Source organism: Equus caballus, chromosome 20, assembly GCF_041296265.1.
Source record: "Equus caballus isolate H_3958 breed thoroughbred chromosome 20, TB-T2T, whole genome shotgun sequence".
In the NCBI taxonomy this organism is placed as follows: domain Eukaryota; kingdom Metazoa; phylum Chordata; class Mammalia; order Perissodactyla; family Equidae; genus Equus; species Equus caballus.
The window spans coordinates 57,145,536-57,171,305 of record NC_091703.1 but is presented as its reverse complement, the minus strand read 5'-3'; the positions used below and the strand labels follow the sequence as shown (position 1 = coordinate 57,171,305).

Below are 25,770 nucleotides of genomic sequence, written 5' to 3'. Positions count from 1 at the left end.
TGCGTTTTCTTGTTTGCATGATGAGAGATTTTTAGTGGAACTGTAGTAAAGATTTGCCATGGTTTATGATTATCCAGATCCCTGTGTGGCACTTACTGAATCATGGCTCCCATCAATACTTACACCCTGAACAGATCATATATAACCCGGTCACCAGCTAGCTGGGAAGCGGTACTGTCCCTGAGTGTCAGTTTTATAAAGAAATTCCACTGAATGCATGCGACACAGTAAATAGCATTTGAAGTGGTAACGTTGTGTGATGATGAACACAGTCTGTGAAGTTTGGCCCTTCATTTATTTTCCATTTCATTCTAGGCACTTTATAATCAGTATTTACAGTTTAAAGAAACAGAAATTCCACCAAAGGAGACAGAAAAATCAAAAATTAAACGCCTATATAAATTGTTAGAGGTAAGCAGAAATTACCTTTGTCTTGTCAGGCATAATATTTATTTATTTTTTTACATCTTTGCTTCATATTAAATTTTTTTGTTTTCTCAAGATTTGGATAGAATTTGGACGCATCAAACTCCTTCAAGGTTATCATCCAAATGACATAGAAAAAGAGTGGGGGAAGCTCATTATTGCCATGCTCGAGAGGGAGAAGGCACTTCGTCCAGAAGTAGAAAGGTGGGCCAGAGACGGTTTCTGCCAGGGGTATCGAGGTCGGGGAGGGGGAGCAGGCGGGAGGGGCTCTGTGTGCTCATGGGAAGAACTTGAGCTTTGGAGCCAGGCAGACAAGACACCAACATTTGCTTTTTCCATTTCCTGGGCTCTCTGATCTTGGGTAAGTCACTTAGTCTTTCTGATCCTCCATTTTCTTATCTGGAAACTCTCCCAAGAAGTTTGAGGAGTAAATTAGTGAAGTGAGGTTTAACAGGACCTGATAGGCTGGGTTGGCATGTGAAGTCTCATCTGAGAAGGTGGTTACAGGTTTAAAGTCGATCAAAATTACGTGAGAATTTCCTAAACTGGCTTTTACGACACCAGGGCCTGGATCCAAAAGCTCCTACATAGTTCAATAGTTAACTTATTTTGTTTCTTGTTACATTTTTGGCTATGGCCTGCTTTCCGTGTGGCAATGGGAACCAACCCAGTCAGCCTCCATTTAAAGGGCAGCGAGATGGCATCTAGAAAACACTCAGTAAATGTCAGATCAAGTTCCCTTTCTACTCCACTTCTACAAATGCGTTTATTCCATGAAGTCATCACTGACTCCTTATCATTCTGGCCCTCCCACTACACCCAGTTGCCTGGGAAAGTACTGCTTAGTCCTCAGGAGACGTTTGTTGAGTGGATTCGTCTCCACATAATCCTTACCTCCCAGCCTGACTCGTGGTTCATGGGAATTGTGGTCTCTGTTCCTCATTAGCTGTGAGCTCCAGAGGGGCTGGGCCTTCAGTGTAAGGCCTGTGTGGTCAGGCGCTTCTCAGGCCTTCTCACACCACACCCTCCCTGCTGTCTGTATTGTAGCCACACTGGCTATCTCTCAGGAGCTCTCGTGTGCCAAGGTCCCGCCCTCCTCCATACACAGGATCTTTGCACCATCTGTTCCTTTGGCAGGGAGGTTTATTTCACCCTCCTTGTCTCTCTTTACTCCTAATCATTCTCAGATCTCAGCTCCAGTGTTACTTCCTCAAGAAACTTTCCATGATCTCTCAGGCTAGTTCAGATGTCTTGCTTATAACTCTTGTATTTACATGCATTGTTCCTTCATAACACTTATCTCAGTTGTAATTTTATATTTATTTCTGCCATCGTTTGACTAGGGACTGCCTGTTCTATGGTTACGAGTTCCAAGAATATGGAGACAAACTCTTGTCTTTGCTCTCCCTTGTGTTGCCGGTGCTTGACACAGCGCCAGGTGTGCACACATGGAGATGCTCAGTGTACTCATGTGCTAGTGCCCCACACGTGACTGCAACATGGTTGGAATGTGAAATAATGTGTTGAAGATATGAGAGCAAGTCTAACTTGTCAGTCCTTTATTAAATTACTGATTGCAGTCTTGTTAAAGCATCATATTATATCTGCATAACTGGATCTAGATCCCAAACAAGCTTGAAATACCCGAGATGGATTTCTATGGAGGAGGTAATTCTAGATGATTAAAATGAGATACTAAGCTAGTCATCTGAAGTAACAGAAAAGCATGCCAGAGAAAGGCTACAGAGTGGATTTTTAGTCATCAGACAAGTAGCTGGGGGGGCTGGCCCCATGGCCGAATGATTATGTTCACATGCTCCACTCTAGCGGCCCAGGGTTTCACCGGTTCGGATCCTGGGTATAGATCTAGCACCGCTCATCAAGCCATGCTGAAGTGGCGTCCCACGTAGCAGAACCAGAAGGACCTAGAATTAGACTATACAACTATGTACTGGAGGTGCTTTGGGGAGAAGAGGAAAAACAAAAGATTGCCACGAGATGATAGCTCAGGTGCCAATCTTTAATAAAAAAAAATTAAAAAAGAAAAAGAAGAGTAGCTGGCGTTTCATCTATGTTAATAAAAAGGCAGTAGGTCAGAGTCAGAGTTCAAGGTCCAGGAGCCAGTCAGTCCTGGATTAGATTATTAGCTCAACCTGCGTGCCATGTAATCTTAGACAACTTCATTAACCTCCCTAAGCCTTGCTTTCCTCGTTTGTAAATGGGATGTGATAGTATGTACCACATTTGGTGCTTCTCACTCAGAGATGAGGTCATGTACGTAAAATGATTAATTTCCTGACACATAATAATTGCTTGACAAATGTTAGGTGCTGCTATCACTGATTTGAGTTTTTCCGTTTACTGACTATATTTGACATGGCACTCGCAAATTTCCCCTTTCTTGTCTTCCAAAAAGAAAAATATCTACCTTTGGATGGAGAAGCGACAGTTTGGCTTGGTAGTGTTGGAGCAGGAAAATATTTAGGAGCTTGGTTGGGTAAATGCCTTCATTTTTCTTGACACAACAAGTTTTTTGGCATTAACTGTTAATTGTAAATAATAGCTATGTGGCATGGGAGTGTCCAAAAGACAAGTGAGAAAGAGCCAATGTTCTTATGCCAGATAGTAACCTATAGAAGGAAAAACAAGCACAGACGAATTACATCTGCAAGCTTTGCATCGATATTCTGCTTAGCTCTTTGGCTTTTAAAAATATAAAGTAACTGTAATAAGATTAGAAGTAACATTCCTGAGAGCACATCATACCAAGAATGGTAAATGGATGATTTTCCAAATAATTTAACCTTATAAACAAACGACATGGCGGTTAAAATGGAAATGTCCTTTGTTTCTCATTGAACTTAGTTGCTTATAGGAGCTTCTAAGCGCCAGCTTTTAAACCTTGTGTTTTCAGTACAGACCGGGACGTTGACAAAAATCAGGCTATGATTGAATATTTGTGTTCTTTTAGCTGATGATTGGTATTGCCAGAGTAACTTTTACTAATCGTACCTGGGCTTTGGTGAGGCATCTGAGTTGTTTTTTAGATGGTTGCAATTGGATGACTCTTGGTGAAAATATTTGGCAGGTATTCTTCAGTGACGCCCGGATCAGCCTGCCCTGTCCGTACTTGCAGGGTTTTAATACGAGCTGCAAAAGGCAAACCTCAGCTAGCAAACGCGTGGCTTTAGGCGAGATTCTTCTGCATAGTTATCAGCATATTATTTGTCATGTGTTGAATATGCATGTTGGAGCGTATTTAAGGAGCCATTACAGCTGTAACATTTAGCTGCCACTTTTCAGCGGTAGAAGTAGAACCTTTTGCAGCCCTTCTGAGTTTCAGTCTACTTTTAACGGTCAAAGAAAGAACATCATTTCGGGAGTAAACATGCACAGTAGTAGTTACAGTTACCACAGCAGCGATTCCGTGTTCAGTAACACTCTGAGCACCCGAACCAGTCTTGATGCCAATGAAAATTTTCTCTCGGTTAATTGTGGTCCGACCCTGATCAACTCCTGCATCAGCTTCGGCAATGAATCCTTTGATGGACACAGGTAGTGAACTGTTGGTGTGGGCTCGTGTTTTACTTTGGGTGGGCAGCAGTTTTCAGGGCTGGGGAACTCTGTGACTTCAAAGGGAGAGACTTTATTTCATTATGTCCCTTCTTTTAGGTTGGAAATGTTGCAGCAGATTGCCAATCGAGTTCAGAGGGACAGTGTCATCTGTGAAGACAAACTGATGCTTGCCCGAAATGCTCTCCAGGCTGTAAGTTCCTTTCAGGAGCCATTGAGGTTGTCGCAGATGGGTCTGAGCGTTTGCATGTACTAAAAGTTTTGCATAACTTTTGGTCGATTCTCGGTAGTGTTGTCTACCAAAACTTAAAGTTTGTTGAAGATTATGATCACTCTTTGCTCTCTTGAGGGGTGGTGAGCAAGGGAAAACCTATTTTTAAACCAAAAGGGAAAACAGAGAAAACCCAAGTAGACCCTGTTCCACTGTTTCGAGTTTCATGTTTGAGGCTAGATTTGAAACTTGTTTCACAGAATTAATGTTGATTCTTTTAAAATACAGGATTCTAAAAGATTAGAATCAGGGGTGCAGTTTCAGAATGAAGCAGAAATTGCCGGGTATATACTTGAATGTGAGAACCTTTTGCGCCAGCATGTAATTGACGTACAGATTCTTATTGATGGAAAATACTACCAGGCAGATCAGTTGGTCCAGAGGTAAGAGTGCTGCTTATCCAGCCCCTGTCTTTTCGTGTAACTGTTTCATGGGCACTCACGATAGGAATGTAGAGAGTGACAGTTTTATGAAATATATTTCTTATTCTCTTTTCAGTTGAAAATGTGTGTCACATTAATTCTGGTATATTTTGGTGTAAATAGGTATTTGTTCTTCAAAGACAAGTAATAGAAAAAAATATTTTGTGATACATATAACATTTAATACTCTAGCAACTAATATACTTAGAGTTAAAATATTCATGTTTGACATTTGAAAAAGGAAAAATATTAGAAAAGTGTCTTTTTTAACTCAACTTTTCAGTTTTCTGTTTATCTCGTCATGAAAGTGTTCATAACAAAATGTTGGAAAAACTACATTTATATAAAAATCTGTATCTCTGAGAAGTGGGTTGGGGGGAGGGCTTCAGGTTTTATACTATATATAATATATATGTAAATATATAAATATATATGTGATACATATATGAAACAAAAATTACAAAAGATGCTTTGACCCAATAACTCCACTTTCAGGAATCTATAGTAATTCTAAATATAGAAAATATACAAATAAATATAGAAAAAATGCTTTTGTTCATATCAGAAATATTTTATAGTAACAAAAATTTGAAATACCCTACCTGTCAAATAATAGGAAAATGATCATAATGTAGTGTAGTAATTATGTTCATTGTAAATGATAGTTATGAAGACTGTGTGGCAATATGGAAAGTGCTTATAGCATAACATTCAGTAAAAATAATTGTGATGCAAAATTTCATCAATATGTGACTTTTTTTGATGCACATTATGTTTTTGAGCAAGTTTACAGAAAAATTAAGTGGAAAGTACAGAGTTCCCATATGGCCCCTTACACCCCCGTCCTCCATTATTAACATCTTGCATTAGTGTGATAAATTTGTTACATTTGATAAGCCAATATCGATACATTAGTATTAACTAAAAAGTCCATAGTTTACATTAGGGGTCACTCTTTGTGAAAAATGCCTTTTATATTTTGGTTTATCCGTTTCAGGGTTGCAAAGCTACGTGATGAAATTATGGCCTTAAGGAATGAATGTTCCTCAGTGTACAGCAAAGGACGCCTGTTGACGACAGAGCAGACGAAGCTCATGATATCAGGAATTACTCAAAGTTTAAACTCAGGATTTGCACAGACTTTAAACCCCAATCTGAGCTCAGGACTGACCCAGAGTTTAACGCCTTCCCTAACCCCTTCTAGTGTGACATCGGGCCTGTCATCAGGTCTGACTTCCCGCCTGACTCCCTCCGTCACGCCGGCTTACACGCCTGGTTTCCCATCAGGATTAGTTCCAAATTTCAGTTCAGGAGTAGAGACAAATTCTTTGCAAACTCTGAAGTTGATGCAGATCCGAAAGCCCCTTCTAAAGTCTTCTTTGCTGGATCAGAATTTAACAGAAGAGGAAGTCAACATGAAATTTGTTCAGGATCTTTTGAACTGGGTTGATGAGATGCAGGTAAAAAAATGTTTGCTTTACCTGAAAGTTTCAGCCTTTATTGCTGTCAGTTTCTTTTTTAAACCTAGTGTCTTTCTGTTTAAAGGTGCAGCTGGACCGCACCGAATGGGGATCAGATTTGCCAAGTGTTGAAAGCCATTTAGAAAACCATAAGAATGTTCACCGAGCTATTGAAGAATTTGAATCTAGCCTTAAAGAAGCTAAAATCAGTGAGGTATGTGAATTTAAAATCTGAATATACTTTATTTTAGCTTACTGTTGTTTTTTCTTCATATAAAGACTTCGTAACAAAATAGTAGATACATTGAATATGAGTCAGGATTCCTTAAGATTCCTAACCCTGATGTCTTTTTATCCCATCTTATAGATCCAAATGACGGCACCTCTTAAACTAACTTATGCAGAAAAGTTGCACAGATTGGAGAGTCAGTATGCAAAACTCTTGGTAAGCTTTTTGTTTTTTTTTAAACTTTCTGTTTCCCTTATCTCTATTTGGCAAAGACATGATTCTTATAATGATTTTCCTCATGAAGAATACATCCAGGAATCAGGAGCGGCACCTTGACACACTCCATAATTTTGTAACTCGTGCAACTAGTGAACTTATTTGGTTGAATGAAAAAGAAGAGGAGGAAGTTGCTTATGACTGGAGTGAAAGAAATACCAACATAGCTCGGAAAAAAGATTACCACGCGGTAAGGACAGCCTTTGTCATTGAGTGCCAAAGTTGTCTTTTAAGTTTGGATCTTTTTCTAACTCGCTTCTTAATTCTTTGTTAAATTAGGAATTAATGAGAGAACTTGATCAAAAAGAAGAAAATATTAAATCAGTTCAGGAGATAGCAGAGCAGCTGCTTCTGGAGAATCACCCAGCCCGACTAACTATTGAGGTAAATCAGAAAGTGTAACAGTCATGGCTGAATATTGACGCTTGATTATTACTCTTCAGATTCTTTTATTCCTGATAAATTGAAAAAGACAAATTATCAAACTCTTATTACAGCTTGTCTCAAAAATAATGTTTCTGAGAAATCACTGATTCTTGCTTTCAGTTCTCTTGCTCTTTCTAAGTGTGTCACCCGCCCATCACTTAGAATAAAGGGACCTTTGTCAGGCCCTGTGGGTGAAGAGATGTATTACAGTAAATAGGAAGGCCCTTGACTTTACAAGCTCTGATGTTTTATTTCTTTCTGACTCTGTGACTTGCATCAGCAATGTAACCTTGCTAAGCCTCATTCACCTACCTAAAATGGGGGAAATTGCTTGTGACCCATAGAGTTGTAGTGAGAACGAGAACAATGTGCTCTTACTGCTTAGTTCAGTTCGTGGTACATGGTATGTTCTCAAGAAGTATTTGTTATTGTTATTTACTGATTTCGTTCATGATGTGGCTTTGTGAGGTGGATTGGAACAACATCCTAGCAAGGCCTCATGGTATAGCACATACATTTCAAGTCCAGAAATGGAGAACTGACGTGGGATTCATCAGGTTGCCTGTGTGGTGGCGGTGGTGTGTTAAATTTTCAGGCCTAATATATACTAGTTAGAGTTAGTGACTTTCTACTTGTGAAAGGGGGTTATGTAAGTGAGTGAGAAGCTCAAACACGAGCAAATTTGGTCTATTGCCAGAGAAAAAAGATGAAGCTGTGCTTAAAATGTGACGTGCTTCAAACAACGCAGTTGAGGAGGGGTGTCTCTTAGTCTTTGTTCACTGAAATCGTCATGACAAGAAAGATCAGTAAAATTCTACGCCTCAGGAAGTTTTGGAAATGTTATATTTGGCCTTCTTTCATATAAAAATATGGTTTTGTATCCACATGAAATGCCACATAGGAATGTTAAAGACAGGAGAGTAGTGGCAGCTCTGGGGAAGGAAATTAGAATAATGATAGGTCTGGATGTGCTTTTTTATGATGATAACTAAAAGTAGAGTATTCCCTTATGGTGCAGATGAAAACTGTTAGGAAATATGACTGTTGGTTACGAATTTTGATGGGACTGGATAATGTGAATGTGACTTTGACTACTTTTATGTAGAAATATTAATCTAATTAAAAGTTTCTTGAGGGATAAATTAAGCCTTAGTCATCTTGATGATTCCATTGGCCTGTCCAATGTCTTGTGGGTACATGGGTAACGTTTAGTTAATCATCAATACTATTTCATATATTAAATGAAGAAAGAAACTAATAATCTAACAATGCACAATGATGTGTCTTTCATGACCAGTTTTCTCAAAGTAGCTTAATTTGAGGGAGCAGGTAATATGAGCATGATATGTTGCCCAATTTCCAGTGCAGCGTTGTACGTTCCATTCAGAAAGGCTGCCAGAACATAGCTCAGCAGGAATGAGCTTTTCCAAAAGGAGGAAGAGTGACAGGCCGACTTAAGATAGTCATTGAAGCATCCAGGGCTCCCTCTTCTGGAAGTCAGTGAATTGCATCTTAAACATAAAAGAGTGTTTTTTGTTTCCCTAATGAAGTAGATGTCCTTTCTATAATATTTTTGCCCTCATGAAAATACACTTTGTTTAAAATAAAGATTCAAATAAACAAATATTTTTAATAAAAATTCCTAGTATTATAATAATTCCAGAATTACCCTGATATGGGGTTGCACACTCTCTTCTCCACCGTCCCCAAACCTTTCCCTGGACAAAACAAACACATAAACCTCCTTCTCTAGAGCTTCTGGCCTAGTTTTAGAAGCAAAAAACAAAGAGAAAACGACAGAACCATCTATTTTTGTGTCAGATGGTGTATTTTATGACCCAGTAATAGGAAAATTCAGAGAAAAGAAAAATGAATGGAAAGCGTCATGCAGGTGGGCGTGTCTGAGGATTCCACAAAGTTGGTGTAAGGGGCAGTGGGAAAGGAATAAGGGGTTGGTTTTCTAAGTAGCAAGGATGGCTTGCATCCATTTCAAATTTAAATATTTTTTTCGTGTAAAAATAGCCAGCATTAGCTTTTTCCTTGTATTTTAAGAAGAAATTTCAAGAAGTTTAAAATTTCAAGGAAATTGACCGGACTGGTTTATAAATTTGTAGTTGAACTTTTAGGACTGGCTCTGTGCAAGTTGGAACTCTTAGATTGGAGGGACATTTCGCTACCCTGCTTCTCCAGTCTTATTCTGTGAAAACAATCTCATCGTCTGTTTAGATAGTAGAGTCTTTCATCTTTTAAAGCATTGTTGTGTATGCACACGGTTACTCTCCAGCCAGTCACGGTGGCTGTGTTTTACCTTTAAGGCCTACCGAGCGGCCATGCAGACGCAGTGGAGCTGGGTCTTACAGCTCTGCCAGTGTGTGGAGCAGCACATCAAGGAGAATACCGCCTATTTCGAGGTATGTGAATGGAATCACGATGCCAGGAGATGGTATTGTGGTTGTGACTGACTTTACAGAAAACACCTTCATATTTATTGTTAAGATACATGTATGTATTGTGCAGGTGAAACAAACTGAAACGTTTTCTTTGTAGGCTATCTGGGCTATATGTCCTATGGGATAGATTGAAGCATTCTCTTAAGGAGGAGATCCTTTACAACCTCTTAAAGTGTCAGAAAATCTTTGTTTTATAAATGTGTCTCTTATTAAAGAAATATTTCATTACAGAGAGCTCTTTATTCTTCAGAAGTTTTAAAATATTCTTGGAATTTTACGCCTACTTAAAAATTGTTTGGACCCTACAGTAAAATAGACCTTCAATCAAAATAACACAGGGCCAAACACGACACAGACGTGAGCACTGGACGCTGAGCATCCATTCACAGTCGTCCAAGTTCAATAGTTGTTTGGTTACAGGAGGGATGTGGCTCTTAAGTTGTCTTGTGATTTTCTTCTGTTCTCACTTATGAGAGGTACACACCGCTTGCCAAGCCTGTGCTTTACAGGGCACTTCGTATATTTTAACTGCCGGTTTTCATCTTTCCATAGTTTTTCAATGATGCCAAAGAAGCTACTGATTACTTAAGGAATCTGAAAGATGCCATTCAGCGGAAGTACAGCTGTGATAGATCCAGCAGCATTCACAAGCTGGAAGACCTTGTGCAGGAATCGATGGTACGCATACGAAAACCTGTGCATTCCATCGGAATGTGTGATAGGGATCAGATTAGTGTTTTACTATATTGTTATATGTGCAGAACTGTATCTTTTGTTGGTACTCTTGATATTTCCACCTCACTCTGTCAAGCATTTAAACATTCGGTTGTAGTATTTTTTGGTCTCAGATATGACAAAAACATTTTTTATGTGACTGCCTTGATATTTTAACATGCTTCGACAGTGTTCTGTGTATGTGTGTGTGTGTGGTGTGTTTAGTCATTCATTTCAAAGATATGTGTTAAGCACGTTCTGTGTCTCAGGTGCTGTTTTAGGTGCTGGAGATAGAACAGTGGACAGAACAGACAAGAATCCCCACCCTCCTGGTGCTTACACACTGTGGGGGAGTAGACAATAGACGTGATAAATAGTGAAATATATGTAGCACGTTCGATAGTGCTGAATACCAAGGAGGAAAGAACAACCAAACAAACAAGGGAAGAGAGATGCCAGAGGGCGTGGGGAGGTGTTGACAGGTTAGACCACAGGGTCAGGGAAGATCTTTCTAATGAAGTTTCGTGTGTGTAAAGCCCTAAAAGAACAGAGAGTACAAGTCTTTTACCTTTTAAAATCCATCTTGTTTGTTGCTTAGGAAGAGAAAGAAGAACTTCTGCAGTATAAAAGCACAGTAGCAAGCCTGATGGGGAGAGCAAAAACAATAATTCAGCTGAAGCCAAGGAATTCTGACTGTCCACTCAAAACTTCTATTCCGATCAAAGCTATCTGTGACTACAGACAAATTGAGGTACTTGTAACCCCCAGAAATAGACCAGTTTGTGCCATTGTTCATGTATTTTAAAAATGAGGTTACATTGCTTACTAGTGGTAAAATTTCCTACCTCAAAAAAACCAAAAATTCCCAAGATTGGATATGGAAAAAGATTAGTCAATAGCGACCTCATTTGGTTTTTCTGTTCTTGATTTAAAACCAGATAACCATTTACAAAGATGATGAATGTGTTTTGGCCAACAACTCTCATCGTGCTAAATGGAAGGTCATCAGCCCTACTGGGAACGAGGCGATGGTCCCATCTGTGTGCTTCACAGTTCCTCCACCAAACAAAGAAGCTGTCGACTTTGCAAACAGGTTTGTGTGCATTAGCTAAATACATAGAGCTGGTTTGGGAGGCTCTCTGAAGGTTAAGGAAACAATCAATTCTTTGTCAAGGCCCACAGAATCAGAAGGATCTAGAACTAATAAACATGGGATAGTTCACAAACAGAAAGAAAAACTGTAGCATGTTTTCAGAGGGAGTGCAAAGGCTTAATCTGAGTTTTCTTTCATATATTTCAGAATTGAGCAACAGTATCAGAGTGTCCTGACTCTTTGGCATGAGTCTCACATAAACATGAAGAGTGTAGTATCCTGGCATTATCTCATCAATGAAATTGATAGAATTCGAGCTAGCAATGTGGCTTCAGTAAGTATAAATCCACACATCAGCCTCGTCTGTCTAAAACTGTGAGGCACCTCGTCATGAGGGGTAGAGTTTATATTTGCTTTAAAATAGGATGGAGCCCAGCAGATCCATGCTCATATTAATTCAGTCAAGGAATATTTGTTATATGCCTGTTGTATACAAGGCACTGTCTAAGAATTGTGGAAATCTAGAAATCACGTATTTCATTCAGTGCTCATTACTTTTTGATAGGGAGACAGGACATAGTGTTTGGACTTAGAGAGATGGATATAGTTTGATTTCCTTTCTTGAATTTTATGTTCTTGTTTTCCCTTGTCTTTTAAAACCTGAAATTGTCAATGAAGAAGAAAATTAATTTCAAGTGGTTCCTCTATTTATGACTCTAATATGAACTGGCATGAACCATGAGATCTAACTCGAGATCTGTCCCATTTAAATTTAGCTCTTAGTACTATAATCACTTAATTACATGGATCGTTGGTCTTCTTTAGATAAAGACAATGTTGCCTGGTGAACATCAGCAAGTTCTGAGTAATCTACAATCTCGTTTTGAAGATTTTCTGGAAGATAGCCAGGAATCACAAATATTTTCAGGCTCAGATATAACACAGCTGGAAAAGGAAGTTAATGTATGTAAGCAGTATTATCAAGAACTTCTTAAATCTGCAGAAAGAGGTAAAGCATGCGAATCGTTGTCTTCTTTTCACCCTAGATGTTTAGTCCTGGAATTTTGTGTTCTCAGTGGGAGTCTCAGTCTTAGGTGTGTTCTGTCACTCAGCCTGTGTTCGGTAGACACGATTGCTGGAACGTTAAAAAGCATGTTGGAAGTAGGAGGTGCAAGGAGGCATTCTTTTGTTTCTAAATGATGAATTAATAAAAAAGATACCAACAAATAGCATGACAAAGAATGAATTCTCAGTGCATCTACTTTTCAACATTTTTGCTATTTGTAATGTAATGTTCAGAATGGTGATCTTTTAGTTTCTGAAAAGATTCAATTATTTTCCCATGTACCAAATTTGGAATTTTTTTTTAAAGACTTTTTTCCGGAGCAGTTTTAGATTCACAGCAAAATTGAGAGGAAGGTACAGAGATTTCCCATAAGGATAAGATTTTGTCTAGTTAATTTTGGTTAAATGTTAATTTTATTCTGAACTCTTTTGATATTACTTAGAAACGAAAGCTTTTTATTTCTGAAAAGTATTCTATTTTTAAAAACTGTTAAACATTAACACATTTCTTTACCTACCTTTCGTTTTTAAGGATTTTAATTTAGTTTTTAATATTAATCTGCAACTAATATAATTCACATTTTTGTGAACATAATGCAGTGTGTTACTTTCCTTAGACATCATAAATCAGAATTCGATGCTTCCGATGGCTTTGGGGAACTTTTATTAACTCTTTGTAAATTGTAATATCCACTCTTTGAAGATTTCTATCCTTAGGGTGGGATTGTGGTGGGAATTCGTAACATGAGTTTGACTAGCTATGTCCCAGTAGTAGTAAAACTGCCACATGAAAACATGAACAAGATCCTCCAAAAGATAGAAATCAGAGTATTTTCTAGACGCTATATTTCCTTTCCCAGAGGAGCGAGAGGAGTCGGTGTATAATCTCTACATCTCTGAAGTTCGAAACATTCGGCTTCGGTTAGAGAGCTGTGAAGACCGACTGACCGGGCAGATCCGCACTCCCCTGGAAAGAGACGATTTGCACGAAAGTGTGTTCAGAATCACAGAGCAGGAGGTGAGATTTAGAAATGTGTTGGGACAAAAATTAAGGTAAATTACTATCTTCAAGACCTCTGCTCTCAACTCCTGTGACTTCTTACCTGCCCAGCTTTGCCCAGCGGCCACTTTGTGAGATCTGATTGTGAATTTATTGCCCATTGTAAATTAGGGTTCTGTAATTCAGGTCTACCTCTGACTCAGGTAACCACAGGAATGTGTACCCTCTTACCTGTTATGACCGAGGCCGTAAGGGCTTCTCAAAGTGAAAATCTTTATATGTTTGTTGATATTAGTGTTGAGAAGCACTAAGTTAGATGTTTGGGCCTGAGGGGATGGGCAGTAAGGGAATTAGTGATTATAAAACTTGAATGCTATGGCTCAGTTTCCTGGATAAAGAAAAAGTAAAGAATACATAGATTTTTAAGTCAGTAATCATAATGTGAAATGTGTGTTTTAAACTCTTTTAAGAAAGATGCCCTGTCTGGAGGGATAGCGTGATACTTAGGTTTATTCTCTATTTTACAGAAACTGAAGAAAGAGCTGGAGCGACTTAAAGATGATTTGGGAACAATCACAAATAAATGCGAAGAATTTTTCAGTCAAGCAGCAGCCTCTCCTTCAGTTCCTACCTTACGATCTGAGCTCAGCGTGGTCATTCAGAACATGAACCAAGTCCATTCTATGTCTTCCACTTACATGGATAAGTATGTAACCACTGTCTTAATATAAACTGGCTTCATACAACTGTCATATTTATATATATATGCTGTTCATCTAAAAATATTCATTTTTATGAATATAAATATTCACTTTTTCATCTTATTAACAAATACCTTAAACATTTCTATGGATTTATGTTGCCTCTTTTTGTTGAAAGGGAACGTGCTTCAGAAATTAGGGTGTAATGTATGATCTTCCCCCATTTTGCCTGTGAGTTTGGTAGTCAGCTGTTGTAGCCTAGAGGATTTTCCTCTCAAGCTTGCTCTCAACCAGGTTTTAAAGAAGACCATCTTATGTTGGAATCTCTTGCTAAATACCGCTTGTGGCTCAGGGCGTGGGTTGGAGCACATGCTGTCTAGTAAGAAGAGAGTCAGCTGAAGGTTAAGCTTGTGGTAAATGTGTCAGTGTTCCAAGACAAAGGACATGCCATATCATGTGTTGTAATGGTGCTTCAGGACTGCATATTGGAAAATAAACATCTACCAATAGGAGGCTATTGTTTAATTCTCTTTTTTAGGCTAAAAACTGTTAATTTGGTGTTGAAAAACACTCAAGCTGCAGAAGCCCTTGTAAAACTCTATGAAACAAAACTCTGTGAAGAAGAAACAGTCATAGCTGACAAGAATAATATCAAGAATCTAATAAGTACTTTAAAGGTATGGGTCTCACTTTTTGGCTGTTTTTCAAGAGCCTCCTCTGAAAGGATATCTTTAGTTCTTAGATCTTCAAACATCAAGCATTAAATGTCTTAATTTGAATACATTTATATTCATTCCATTTCTTATCTCTTATTACTGTAAATAAGTCTGTTCAGTCATTTTTAGTTGGAGGAGAGTTCTGCTCACTTGAAGTTTGAATCTTTCTGACAGTAGCTTTTGATAGTCGTTCCATGTTGTCAGCAAGGGGAGTTGAAGCTAAAAATTAAATTATTTGCAGTAGATTCTCTTGCTGAAAGAGGCAGTTATTTTAAGAAATCAAGGAAGAAAGTAGAGGAGTTAATTTAAGAAAAGAAAAAGACTAGTAGTTGTCCTCGTCTGTCTCTCTTCTATTTATAATGCTATTTCAAAACAATTGTGAAAAATTATCTCAGTGATTTTTAGTGCATGTATGCATTTTTAAACAATGAGAGCATAGTAGGTATTTAAAAAATCAACAGTGAAAAAGACTTACTTATGGAGGTAGCAAACTTGCTTGTGAAATATATTTTATTTTACTGATATGCAAATTACATTAGGCTGAACTTTACAAAATTGTCAGTTTTTTAAAAATCAAAATACAGTGAAATATTGGCAATTTCGTAAGGTTCAACCTAATATATTATTTTTGTATATGAAAGCTATTTTGTCCTTTATTTGATTTTATATCAGTCATTTTTAAATAAATTATAAAGTTAGGTAAATAATGTGTTTACCCAGAGAGTCGTTGACACATTTTTATAATTTTCACCAATTAATGTATTTTAGCAATGGAGATCTGAAGTAGATGAAAAGAGAGAGGTATTCCATGCATTAGAGGATGAGTTGCAGAAAGCTAAAGCCATCAGTGATGAAATGTTTAAGACGTATAAAGAACGGGACCTTGATTTCGACTGGCACAAAGAAAAAGCAGATCAATTAGTTGAAAGGTGGCAAAATGTTCATGTTCAGATTGACAACAGGTTGGTATCCTTTTTTGATTTAATGTCTATCCTTGTATTCTAGGTAAAATCTAAACTTATTAGGCTCTTTTTTTTTTTTTTAACTTCCATATATAGTTAATTTCACATAGTTAACTCATAGATAGTAAATTGTGTTAATTGTAAGAGCTCTACCTAATTGTATGTCCTTCTTATGTATGTCCTTCTATGTCTTTTAGCAAGATATTTAACTTCAAAATAAATATTTTTCAGCTCTGTTATTAAAACTATTGATATACTCTGGCATGTGTATAGTTAATCTCCTTGCCTTTTTTGAAGGAATAGGGTTCTGTAATTGTTGCCAACTTAGAATTTGCAAATAACCAAGACTTAGTAAGAGCATGGATCATGTATTTGATAGGGCTGTATGTAGCACTCTGTACTAGACCTAGGACGTATAAAGAAATTGAAATGACTTGACATTCATTTTAATTGAAGATACTAGAAAGTTGAAATCATTTGTCCACTTGTCCAGTGGCTGAAATTAACAAGTGAAAGGAAATTGATGGTTTTACAGCTCATCTTAAAAGAAATGGAATAATGTGCTTTTTCATTCGTTTTCATGTTTCTTTTAATGCAAATAAAATGCTTTTGTGATATAGTGCCATTCTTGATAAGTAAAATTATGTTCAAATATATAATATCTAATCTCTGTAAAATATGTGATATATGGGTTTAATGCAGTGGTTTTAAAATCATAGAAACTGAAGTATTTAATCACAGACCCTGAGTCCCTATTGAACCATTCATTGCACTACCATGTCATTGTTTCAGAAATAAACTGCCATTTGATGCAAGCTTTGGGTATTCAAGACATGATAATTGATAATAATTATGGTTAAGTTTCCAATTTTCCTCCTTTTTAGCTTTAGTCTCTTGGGTTTGTCCCCAGAATAATCAGTACTAGCAAGTTGCACAACTTCAGGAGCAAAATACTTATATTCAACCTAAGCCAGTATGGGGTGCACTTACAAGCCTCGGGGTGCTGTAGCCTTGAATTCTTTCCACATACCGCTGTCGTTGTGCTTAGTGCATTGTAGTGCCGTTATTTGTCTTTCACTTCTTCTCTACTTTCCACCCTCCTAATGGATACTGTTGGAAACTGTGACTATTCTCTTGTTATTCTCTTAGGTTACGGGACTTGGAAGGCATTGGCAAATCACTGAAGTACTACAGAGATGCCTATCACCCTCTAGATGATTGGATCCAGCAAGTTGAAACTACTCAGAAAAAGATTCAGGAAAGTCAGCCTGAAAATAGTAAAACCCTAGCCACACAGTTGAATCAACAGAAGGTATGTAAAAACAATTCCTTGTACTAAATTCCTTGCATTTGGTCAGTCATGAGCTTTATCTTTGTTTCTCTTGTGAAAAGAAAAATCAGTTGGGAGGAAGGAGGGGAGTAAATCATAAATATTTTAATCCCGCACCCAAACCTACATACATCAGTTACTTTGATTTCTTGGAAGTCATTATTGAAAGCATAAGGAATAAGAGAGTAGCATGTTGGGACAGTTTTCAAACTTCTAATGATCATTTAATCATAGGTATGGAACTCTCTTTGGTACTTTGTTGGCCACAATAGTTTTGTGGGATCCTAAATAAGTAAAAATGATTAGTGGTAGAAAATGAAACAGCCACATTTGACAGAGAGTTGAATGCTTTGAAATTTTTGTTCCGTCTTGAGGGGCCAGTAATTTCTAGCTCTGTTTTGATCAGGAATAGACGGGGGTCAAGGGCTTCAAGTCTACTTTTGGATAATTCCTATGGAGTTTCGTAATTTCTGCTTTGGAAGCCCCATGAGGGGTGGGTCACTTATGTGGCTTAATCTGAAAATTTGTAATTTACCCGTTAAGGCAAATTGCATATTAAGTGCAAAGGGCTAAGGAGCTATACTATTAAAGAACGTGGCTATTTCTTAGTTCCTGAGCATCTTGAGTAGTTGAATAGCACAGACTTCCTTGTCCTTTTTCTTCTAAACTGTGTGTGTTTATAGATGCTGGTGTCTGAAATAGAAATGAAACAGAGCAAAATGGATGAGTGTCAAAAATATGCAGAACAGTACTCAACTACAGTGAAGGTAAGAAGATTCAGTTACTTGGGGACGAAAGTATGTAATTGTACAATGTAGTTTTAAAGCCTTTGCAGGTCATTTCACTCTGTGTTAAAAAGTGAAAACGGAGAATCTTCATTTGAAACTTTCTGACACTTATCAAGTAATTCTTTGTGCAATGTGAGTCACATGACAGCCCCTGGTTCATTCATTCTCTCTCTTTCTATGTCTCACATGTGTGCAGTGTGTGCACACACACCCCCACACACCAGAATAAATACATAGCTCTGAAATTTGTTTCTTACCACTTCACATGCTCTCTCTCATCTCTCTAAGATTGCTAGAATATTCCATGAAGGAACTTCTAACTTAGGGGACAGTCCTCATGTGTTTTGAAGTCATTGATAATGCCTCAGCTTTAGCCATCCAGATCCGCAGTTCCATGGCCTAGCTAGAGGAAAGGGACACTGAATATAACTAGCCTATTATCACTGAATGTTTCCATGAGCTTCTGAAGAGACTTAGGAACTTTCCTGATGACCCTAAAGCTTTCTGACTTTTAATACCACCTTGGAAACAACTCAAGATTGGTTAGATTTCTAAAAATGTAGTTTTGCAATATTTTCTTTCTTTAAAGTTGTTCAGTGAAACTAGGTTCTGCTTTTGTGCGTCAAATCACTGTGGAATGAAGGGTTAGTGCTTTGCTTTGGTTAGTTTAGTCTTGTTGATTCCTTCGTACAGGACTACGAATTACAGACGATGACCTACCGGGCCATGGTGGATTCACAACAAAAGTCGCCCGTGAAACGCCGCAGAATGCAGAGCTCAGCGGATCTCATCATTCAAGAGGTAATAAAAATGTGGGGGAGGAGGGGTATAACAGAGAGAAATAATACTTAAAAAATTTCATATTTGTATATTTGTATTATGGTAAATATACATAATAGAAAGTTTACCATTTTACCCGTTTGTAAGTGTATAATTCAGTGGTATTCAGTACATTCATAATATATACCACTAACCATTTCCAGAACTTTTAATCGTCCCAAATAGAAACTCTCTACCTATAAAAATACATTTTATTAAGGGTTTGAAAAACCCTTTGAAAAATCTTGATTGAAGGTTGATTACTAATTGCATAGAATAATAAATGTGCTTCATGGTTAAATTTAGAAGAGAATTGTTCTTTAGGATGGTTTGCCCAACAATAGTAAGCTCATTCCTACACAGTTACCATTATTGGAGTGTTGCGTACTTCACTGTTGCAAAGCCTAGTTAATGTTTTACTTATTACTCAACGTTCATTGAATTCATTTCGGGTAACTGGAGGTGATGTCTGTGTTATTTTTTTCCTGTCTTGCAGTTCATGGACCTAAGGACCCGGTATACTGCCTTGGTCACCCTCATGACACAGTATATTAAATTTGCTGGTGACTCACTGAAGAGACTGGAAGAGGAGGAGGTAACCATCAGCCGTGAGGAGCTGACTAAAAAGGAACTACAATATGGTTTGGGGAAAAAAAGTTTCATGATAGGTTTACATGTTTGATAGCTGATATATTAGTAATTATTTAATTATAAAATTATAATGAAAAAGAGTAGAGGCCTAGGATTTTTTAGTTTGTTTTTAGGATTCTCTCAAATAGCAAACATTTTTTATTTTCACTTGAGGACTCTAATATAATAGGGTTAATGCCTTAAATGGTTCTATTGAAATTATGAAATGTTGGCTGTTTGGCAGAATTGCGTTCAGTTTTCTCACATTTGAGATGTAGACGTCTTTGAAGTATAGTTTCTACTGTTATGATGTCTACAGAAATACCACATAAACAAACTTGCTTTATGCATTTTAAATTAATTTACGTCTTCAAGGATTTAAAACATATAAGCCATTAATTTAAAATTAGCAGGTGTTTGTACAAAAAGATAGTACTCTTTAAGAATTGTGGGAGTGTTTTTGTTTTCGTTTATGTTTTTGCCAAAAAGATAATGGTGTACGATGACTGTTTAGTTACCATTTTAATTTGAAGGACTTCAGTGGCTTTGAGTCTGCATTTAAAAAATAGAAACAAAGAGTAAGGAGTTATTTATGAAAATGTATTTTCATAAAAGGCTGTTGTATCTAGTTTTGAAGGTATTATGCTCTGTTCTATTATCTTCATATGCTTTCTATTCCTAACCTCGGAACAGACAAAAATAGTAAACCGAATGCTCCTGTAAGTAGATGGTGGGGCATTAGCTGTTTTAAATTAGACTGTTGTTGAAATTCTGAAGATGATTATACTTAGTGTAATTCCATTCATATACCGAGAGAACCAAAACAGTAGTAAATGTCTACTAGATGTTCTTTTCTTAGCTTCTAAAAGTGTGACTGCTTTCATAAACTATTTTAGTCTGTTCAGAGTTAACAGTTTTCAGCAACTAAATCACTAACATAACTAATGCAAGTCTTTATAGTTAGCTTCTTTTGTGCTTACAAAGGAGAACCAGAATATTTTGACTATCCAGAGTATTGGCATTTACCTCTCATCTATGAAAGAACCTCCATGATTTTTTTTACATTTTTAGTTTTGGGATTAGTTAGTTTTAGGATTCCATTTTAAATGGTATGTAGATCTTTTAAATTGTATATTTAAGCAGTAAAGTGTAAAATGAAATGTCTTTTTCCTTTTTTCTAGTGTATATCTGATGGCAGATGTATGAGCCACTTTGCTTAATTTATCTGATGAGGTAGAATACTAGAAGCTGATGGAACCAAAAGATATTTCAAAAAGCCTGAAATATACACAAATTATGCTTGTCATCCTTTGAAATATAAAAGATTTGTATTGAATTGAAAGTCAAAACAATATTGTTGATGGAAGACCATGCAAAGACTATAATTTAAAATAGATTTAAAAAAAGCTCCTGATTAAAAATTTACCACTTAAGGATCACATTAATGGAATGTCTTATGAAAGATACATAGCTCAGGTTTCAATCTCCAAAGAGTAGTGTTTCTGAAACTGAATCTGTGAAGGCCCACATGAGAAATCCTGGTCAGAGAGCATAATTTTCCTTAATAAGCATAGAATCAAAGAGAGATGCAAGTTAATTTCAGAAGATGATTAATTAGAGAAATGCTAATAGAGTATCTGTTTTGGATATTGGATAAAGAGCTTTTCTAGTCTATGTTGACAGCAAAATATATTAAATATTAATTGCTGAGACTAAAGGACAGCATGTCTTCTTGGAGAACGTTTAAAGAAAACTTGAGGAAGTTATTTTTACGTGAATAAGTTTGAGGTCTACAAGAAATAAATCAGCAACAGGACTAAATTATTTGTAGTAATTTTTTTAGTATTTGCTAAAAAGTTCAGAATTATGTAGACAACCTAAGATTATTAACAATCACTTAAGTGACTCTAATTAAGACAGTAAGGGTTCAACAACAAACATTTTTTTCTGAGAATTTTCATTTTTTTAAATCTCAAAACATGACCAAGGAAAAAAAGGGCACAATTTCTCAGCAACAGCTGAGTTTTAAAGGAGGTTTGATAAAGAATTGAGAAACACCTTTCAGAAATCATCTACTCAAAATACATTGAAAACTTCATGGTTTAAGCAGATAAAATGCTTCAGTGTCACTAAGAGTTGACCCTGATAAGAAAATAAGTAGAGTACTAAGTATTGCAGCCTGTGATGAGATTTCTTTTTATATGAATTCTTATTAAAAATCATATTTAAATCAGCAAAGGAAACAACTGAAATTCTCATCCAAATTATTGAGGATCAAGAAATCAGAGAAAGCAAAATAAGATGTATGATCTAGAAAATAAATTCAATTCTTGAAATTTACCAAAGCTTCTCAGGGAAAAAAACATCTGCTACATTAAATAATTTCTCTATTTCTGTTTAAATTATTTCTAATCATAATGATTTTGAGTTGATGATATGAAGCTAACAACCTTACGGTATTACTAAAGAGAAATTAAATTGTAATTACAAACTAGCCTGATCGTGTAGTTCTGTAGGCAATGCAAAATGAACTCCTCCCAGCTGAGATTGATTCTGTTGTCAGTAAAGTGAAAAAATTTTCTTATATTTTATTCTATACATTGGAGCTGAATCCCTAAGCATATTTTCAAAAGCATTTATATTTAACAAATATCTTTATATTTATGGAATATGTAAAGGTACTTGTCAAGGTGGATTCATATGAGGCATGTCATTAACGACAACAGCATCTGTGAGTATACGAAGCACATCTTTTCTAAAGCCACCAGGGACTAAAGCTGCCTTTGTATTAGCAATTCTGATTATTATAATTGTCATAATATGGCAAATACAAATAAGCTAGGAATTCGACTTTAGAAATTACAAATTTTTGTATAATTTTCCTCTTTCATCTTAAGTATTATGTCCTGATTTGGCTCCCTGTTCCAAAGCTCTGTATTTTGTTTCTTTAATCATACAACGGGGATGTAAACTCCATTTTTAATTTCCATTGGGCTGGATATTGAAAACTAGTTTCCTTAATGGCATTCAGTTCCTATACGTTCTTCTTAGCTCGTAGGGCTGAGGTGTGTGCGAGAGCAGGAGGGGCTGTGTGAGTTTTCACAATTATTTAACCTCCCTGTAGCTCACTTTCCTCATCCCTAAAGGTGGGAGTCATACTATGTTTTGTAAGGTCCCTTCTTGCTATAAAATCTTGAGCTAGCTTACTTATAAAACAAAATTATTCCTGAGGGACAAAAAACGATTCTTTGATTTAGAAGATGTGACATGAAGGGTTTTTGTCTTCTCCCTTGCTGACTTTCTGAGCTTCCTCTCTGAAGAAAGTGGTGGTAATGGTGATGGTGCTTGTTCTGCATTTGGTTTCACTTGTTTCTGTAAGTACTTTTCTGAGCTTTGCTTCGGATTTTTAAACATAAGTTTGACTAGAACAGGTTTGACACTTTTAAACGTCTCTCGCAGATTAAAAGGTGTAAGGAGACCTCTGAACATGGGGCGTATTCCGATCTGCTTCAGCGTCAGAAGGCCACCATGGTTGAGAATAGCAAACTGACAGGGAAGATCAGTGAACTGGAGAAAATGGTAGCTGAACTAAAGAAACAGAAGTCCCGAGTTGAGGAAGAACTTCCAAAGGTGAAGGAGGCCGCCGAAAATGAATTGAGAAAGCAGCAGAGAAACGTCGAAGACATTGCTCTGCAGAAGATCAGGGCTGAGAGTGAAGCCAAGCAGTACCGCAGGGAGCTGGAGACCATCGGGCGGGAGAAGGAAGCTGCCGAGCGCGAGCTGGAGCGGGTGAGGCAGCTCACGGCCGAGGCCGAGGCCAGGAGGGCGGCCGTGGAAGAAAACCTCCTGAATTTCCGGAGCCAGTTGGAGGAGAACACCTTTACAAGAAGAACCCTGGAAGATCATCTTAAAAGAAAAGATTCCAGTCTCAGTGACTTGGAGCAACAAAAAAATAAGTTAATGGAAGAATTAAGACGAAAGAGAGACAATGAGGAAGAACTCTTGAAGCTGGTGAAGCAGATGGAAAAAGACCTAACATTCCAAAAACAGATGGCAGAGAAACAGTTGAAAGAAAAGCAGAAAATTGAATTGGAAGCAAGAAGAAAAATAAGTGAAATTCCGTATTCATGTAGAGAAAGTGCATTGCCAACCAGTGCGACCACCCAGGCTGCGCCAGGCGGAGGCGTGGCAGGTCTTCAGAGAGAGCATGAGCGACAGAGAGCAGAGGAACTCAGACAGCAGGTCGACGAGCTGACACTCGCCAACAGAAAGGCCGAAAAAGACATGCGAGAGCTGAAGTATGAACTGAATGCCCTTCAGCTGGAAAAAACTTCATCTGAGGAAAAGGCTCGTTTGCTGAAAGAAAAGCTGGATGAAACAAATAACACACTCAAGAGCCTCAAGTTAGAGCTGGAAAGGAAGGATCAGGTAGAGGAAGGGTATTCTCAGCAGCTCCGGGAACTGGGGAGGCAGTTGGACCAAACCACAGACAAAGCTGAAGAAGTCATGCAGGAAGCTAATGACCTGAAGAAAATAAAGCACGATTATGAGTTAGAATTAGAGTCACTTCAGCAGGAGAAAGGGAAACTGCAAAGAGAAGTAGACAGGATCACTAGGACCCAAGCGATCACTGAGAAGAATATCCAGCATTTAAATTCGCAAGTTAATTCTTTCCAGGGTGAGAAGGAATTCTCCAAAGAGAGGATACGATCCTGCCAGAGAAAATCAGATCATCTCAAAGAACAATTTGAGAAAAGCCATGCGCAGTTGCTTCAAAATATTAAAGCTGAGAAAGAAAATAATGATAAAATCCAAAAGCTTAAAGAAGAATTGGAGAAGAGCAATGAGTGTGCAGAAATGCTAAAAGAAAAGGTGGATGAGCTCACCCGGCAGAATAATGAAACCAAATTAATGATGCAGAGGATTCAGGCGGAATCGGCCAATGTGGTTTTAGAGAAACAAGCTATCCAGCAAAGATGCGAGGCTCTGAAAATTCAGGCAGATGGTTTTAAAGATCAGCTACGCAACACAAATGAACACTTGCACAAACAGACAAAAACAGAGCAGGATTTCCATAGGAAAATTAAGTGCCTGGAAGAAGACCTGGCCAAAAGTCAAAATTTAGTCAGTGAATTTAAGCAAAAGTGTGACCAGCAGAACATTATCATCCAGAATACTGAGAAGGAGGTTAGAAATCTGAATGCTGAGCTGAATGCTTCTAAAGAGGAAAAGCGGCTGGGGGAGCAGAAGGTCCAGCTACAACAAGCTCAGGTGCAGGAGTTAAATAACAGGTTGAAAAAGGTACAAGACGAACTGCACTTAAAGACCATAGAGGAGAAGGTGACCCACAGAAAGATGGTCCTGTTTCAGGAAGAATCTGATAAATTCAAACGTTCGGCAGAGGAGTTTCGGAAAAAGATGGAAAAATTGATGGACTCCAAAGTTATCACTGAAAATGACATTTCAGGCATCAAACTTGACTTCGTGTCTCTTCAGCGAGAAAACTGCAGAGCTCAAGAGAACGCGAAGCTCTGTGAAACAAATATTAGAGAACTTGAAAGACAGCTTCAGCAATATCGTGAGAAGATGCAAGCTGGGCAGGACGTGGAAGCAAATCATTATCAAAAATGTCGGAAACTTGAAGATGAGCTGGTGGCCCAGAAACGTGAAGTCGAAAATCTGAAGCAAAAAATGGATCAACAGATAAAGGAACATGAGCATCAGTTAGTTTTGCTCCAGTGTGAAATCCAGAAAAAGAATCCAGCCAAAGACTGTACCTTCAAAGCAGATTTTGAGATGACAGCGAAGGAGCGTCAACACTCTGGAGACCTCTCACCTAGGAACACAGGACAGCTTCACCCTGCGGCCAGGTCTTCTCTACCAAGATGGACTCAAGAGCCACAGCAGTCGGAAGAAAAATGGCAACATCGAGTTGTTGAACACAAACCAAAGGAAGTCCAGTTCTGGCCCTCAGGGGCTCCCCTGGAGAAAGAGCAAAGCCAGCAGTGTTACTCAGAGTATTTTTCTCAAACAAGCACTGAATTACAGATAACTTTTGATGAGACAAACCCTATTACAAGACTATCAGAAATAGAGAAGATAAGAGATCAAGCTTTGCACAATGCCAGACCACCTCTTAGGTATCAAGATGACACGTGTGAAATGGACCTGGTGAAGCTTTTGGCACCCTTAGAGGTATATCTGGATTCTGAGAACCTATCACCTAATGTGAAGCTTCCTCTCTTGTTTCTTTTCTCCACTAGGCTAAATTTTTTAACAATTTTGAATGTAATTGGCTCTTAGTCCTGACAGTAAATAATGCTATAATATTCTAGTGATTTACTTGAATCCTTACTACAAATTATCATTTTTAAATTTTAAATGTTTGAGATTAAACACACAGATGTAATGGTTATACT

The 25,770-nt window shown here is 37.6% G+C and overlaps 1 protein-coding gene and 1 long non-coding RNA gene across 44 annotated transcripts in view; one reads left to right on the top strand and one right to left on the bottom strand.

Moving 5' to 3' along the window:
* LOC111769215 (uncharacterized) overlaps positions 1-10,896 on the bottom strand; it is a 32,055-nt gene extending 21,159 nt beyond the window's left edge. Inside the window, exon 1 of the long non-coding RNA XR_002802044.2 lies at positions 10,816-10,896. This is a non-coding gene — a long non-coding RNA (uncharacterized lncRNA). The remainder of the gene's footprint in view (positions 1-10,815) is intronic.
* Positions 1-25,770, top strand: part of DST (dystonin) — a 440,189-nt gene that overhangs the window by 273,259 nt on the left and 141,160 nt on the right. For 40 of the 43 annotated variants that reach the window (XR_011430068.1, XR_011430067.1, XR_011430066.1 and 37 more), the window contains 23 exons: positions 316-411; positions 503-630; positions 4,099-4,192; positions 4,499-4,653; positions 5,690-6,152; positions 6,238-6,366; positions 6,520-6,597; positions 6,686-6,847; positions 6,937-7,041; positions 9,399-9,494; positions 10,086-10,211; positions 10,846-10,998; positions 11,186-11,340; positions 11,548-11,674; positions 12,166-12,349; positions 13,266-13,423; positions 13,933-14,111; positions 14,645-14,783; positions 15,591-15,784; positions 16,934-17,096; positions 17,798-17,881; positions 18,596-18,703; positions 19,218-19,316. Coding sequence is in view for 40 of the 43 variants with exons in the window: in XM_023624291.2 (XP_023480059.1) it covers positions 316-411; positions 503-630; positions 4,099-4,192; positions 4,499-4,653; positions 5,690-6,152; positions 6,238-6,366; positions 6,520-6,597; positions 6,686-6,847; positions 6,937-7,041; positions 9,399-9,494; positions 10,086-10,211; positions 10,846-10,998; positions 11,186-11,340; positions 11,548-11,674; positions 12,166-12,349; positions 13,266-13,423; positions 13,933-14,111; positions 14,645-14,783; positions 15,591-15,784; positions 16,934-17,096; positions 17,798-17,881; positions 18,596-18,703; positions 19,218-19,316 (3,375 nt within the window). In the remaining 3 variants the exon portion in view is untranslated. Of the gene's footprint in view, positions 1-315; positions 412-502; positions 631-3,149; positions 3,982-4,098; positions 4,193-4,498; positions 4,654-5,689; positions 6,153-6,237; positions 6,367-6,519; positions 6,598-6,685; positions 6,848-6,936; positions 7,042-9,398; positions 9,495-10,085; positions 10,212-10,845; positions 10,999-11,185; positions 11,341-11,547; positions 11,675-12,165; positions 12,350-13,265; positions 13,424-13,932; positions 14,112-14,644; positions 14,784-15,590; positions 15,785-16,933; positions 17,097-17,797; positions 17,882-18,595; positions 18,704-19,217; positions 19,317-22,810; positions 25,547-25,770 lie in introns of those variants that run through there. The other 3 variants (XM_023624294.2, XM_023624289.2, XM_023624296.2) reach the window with 2 other exon arrangements.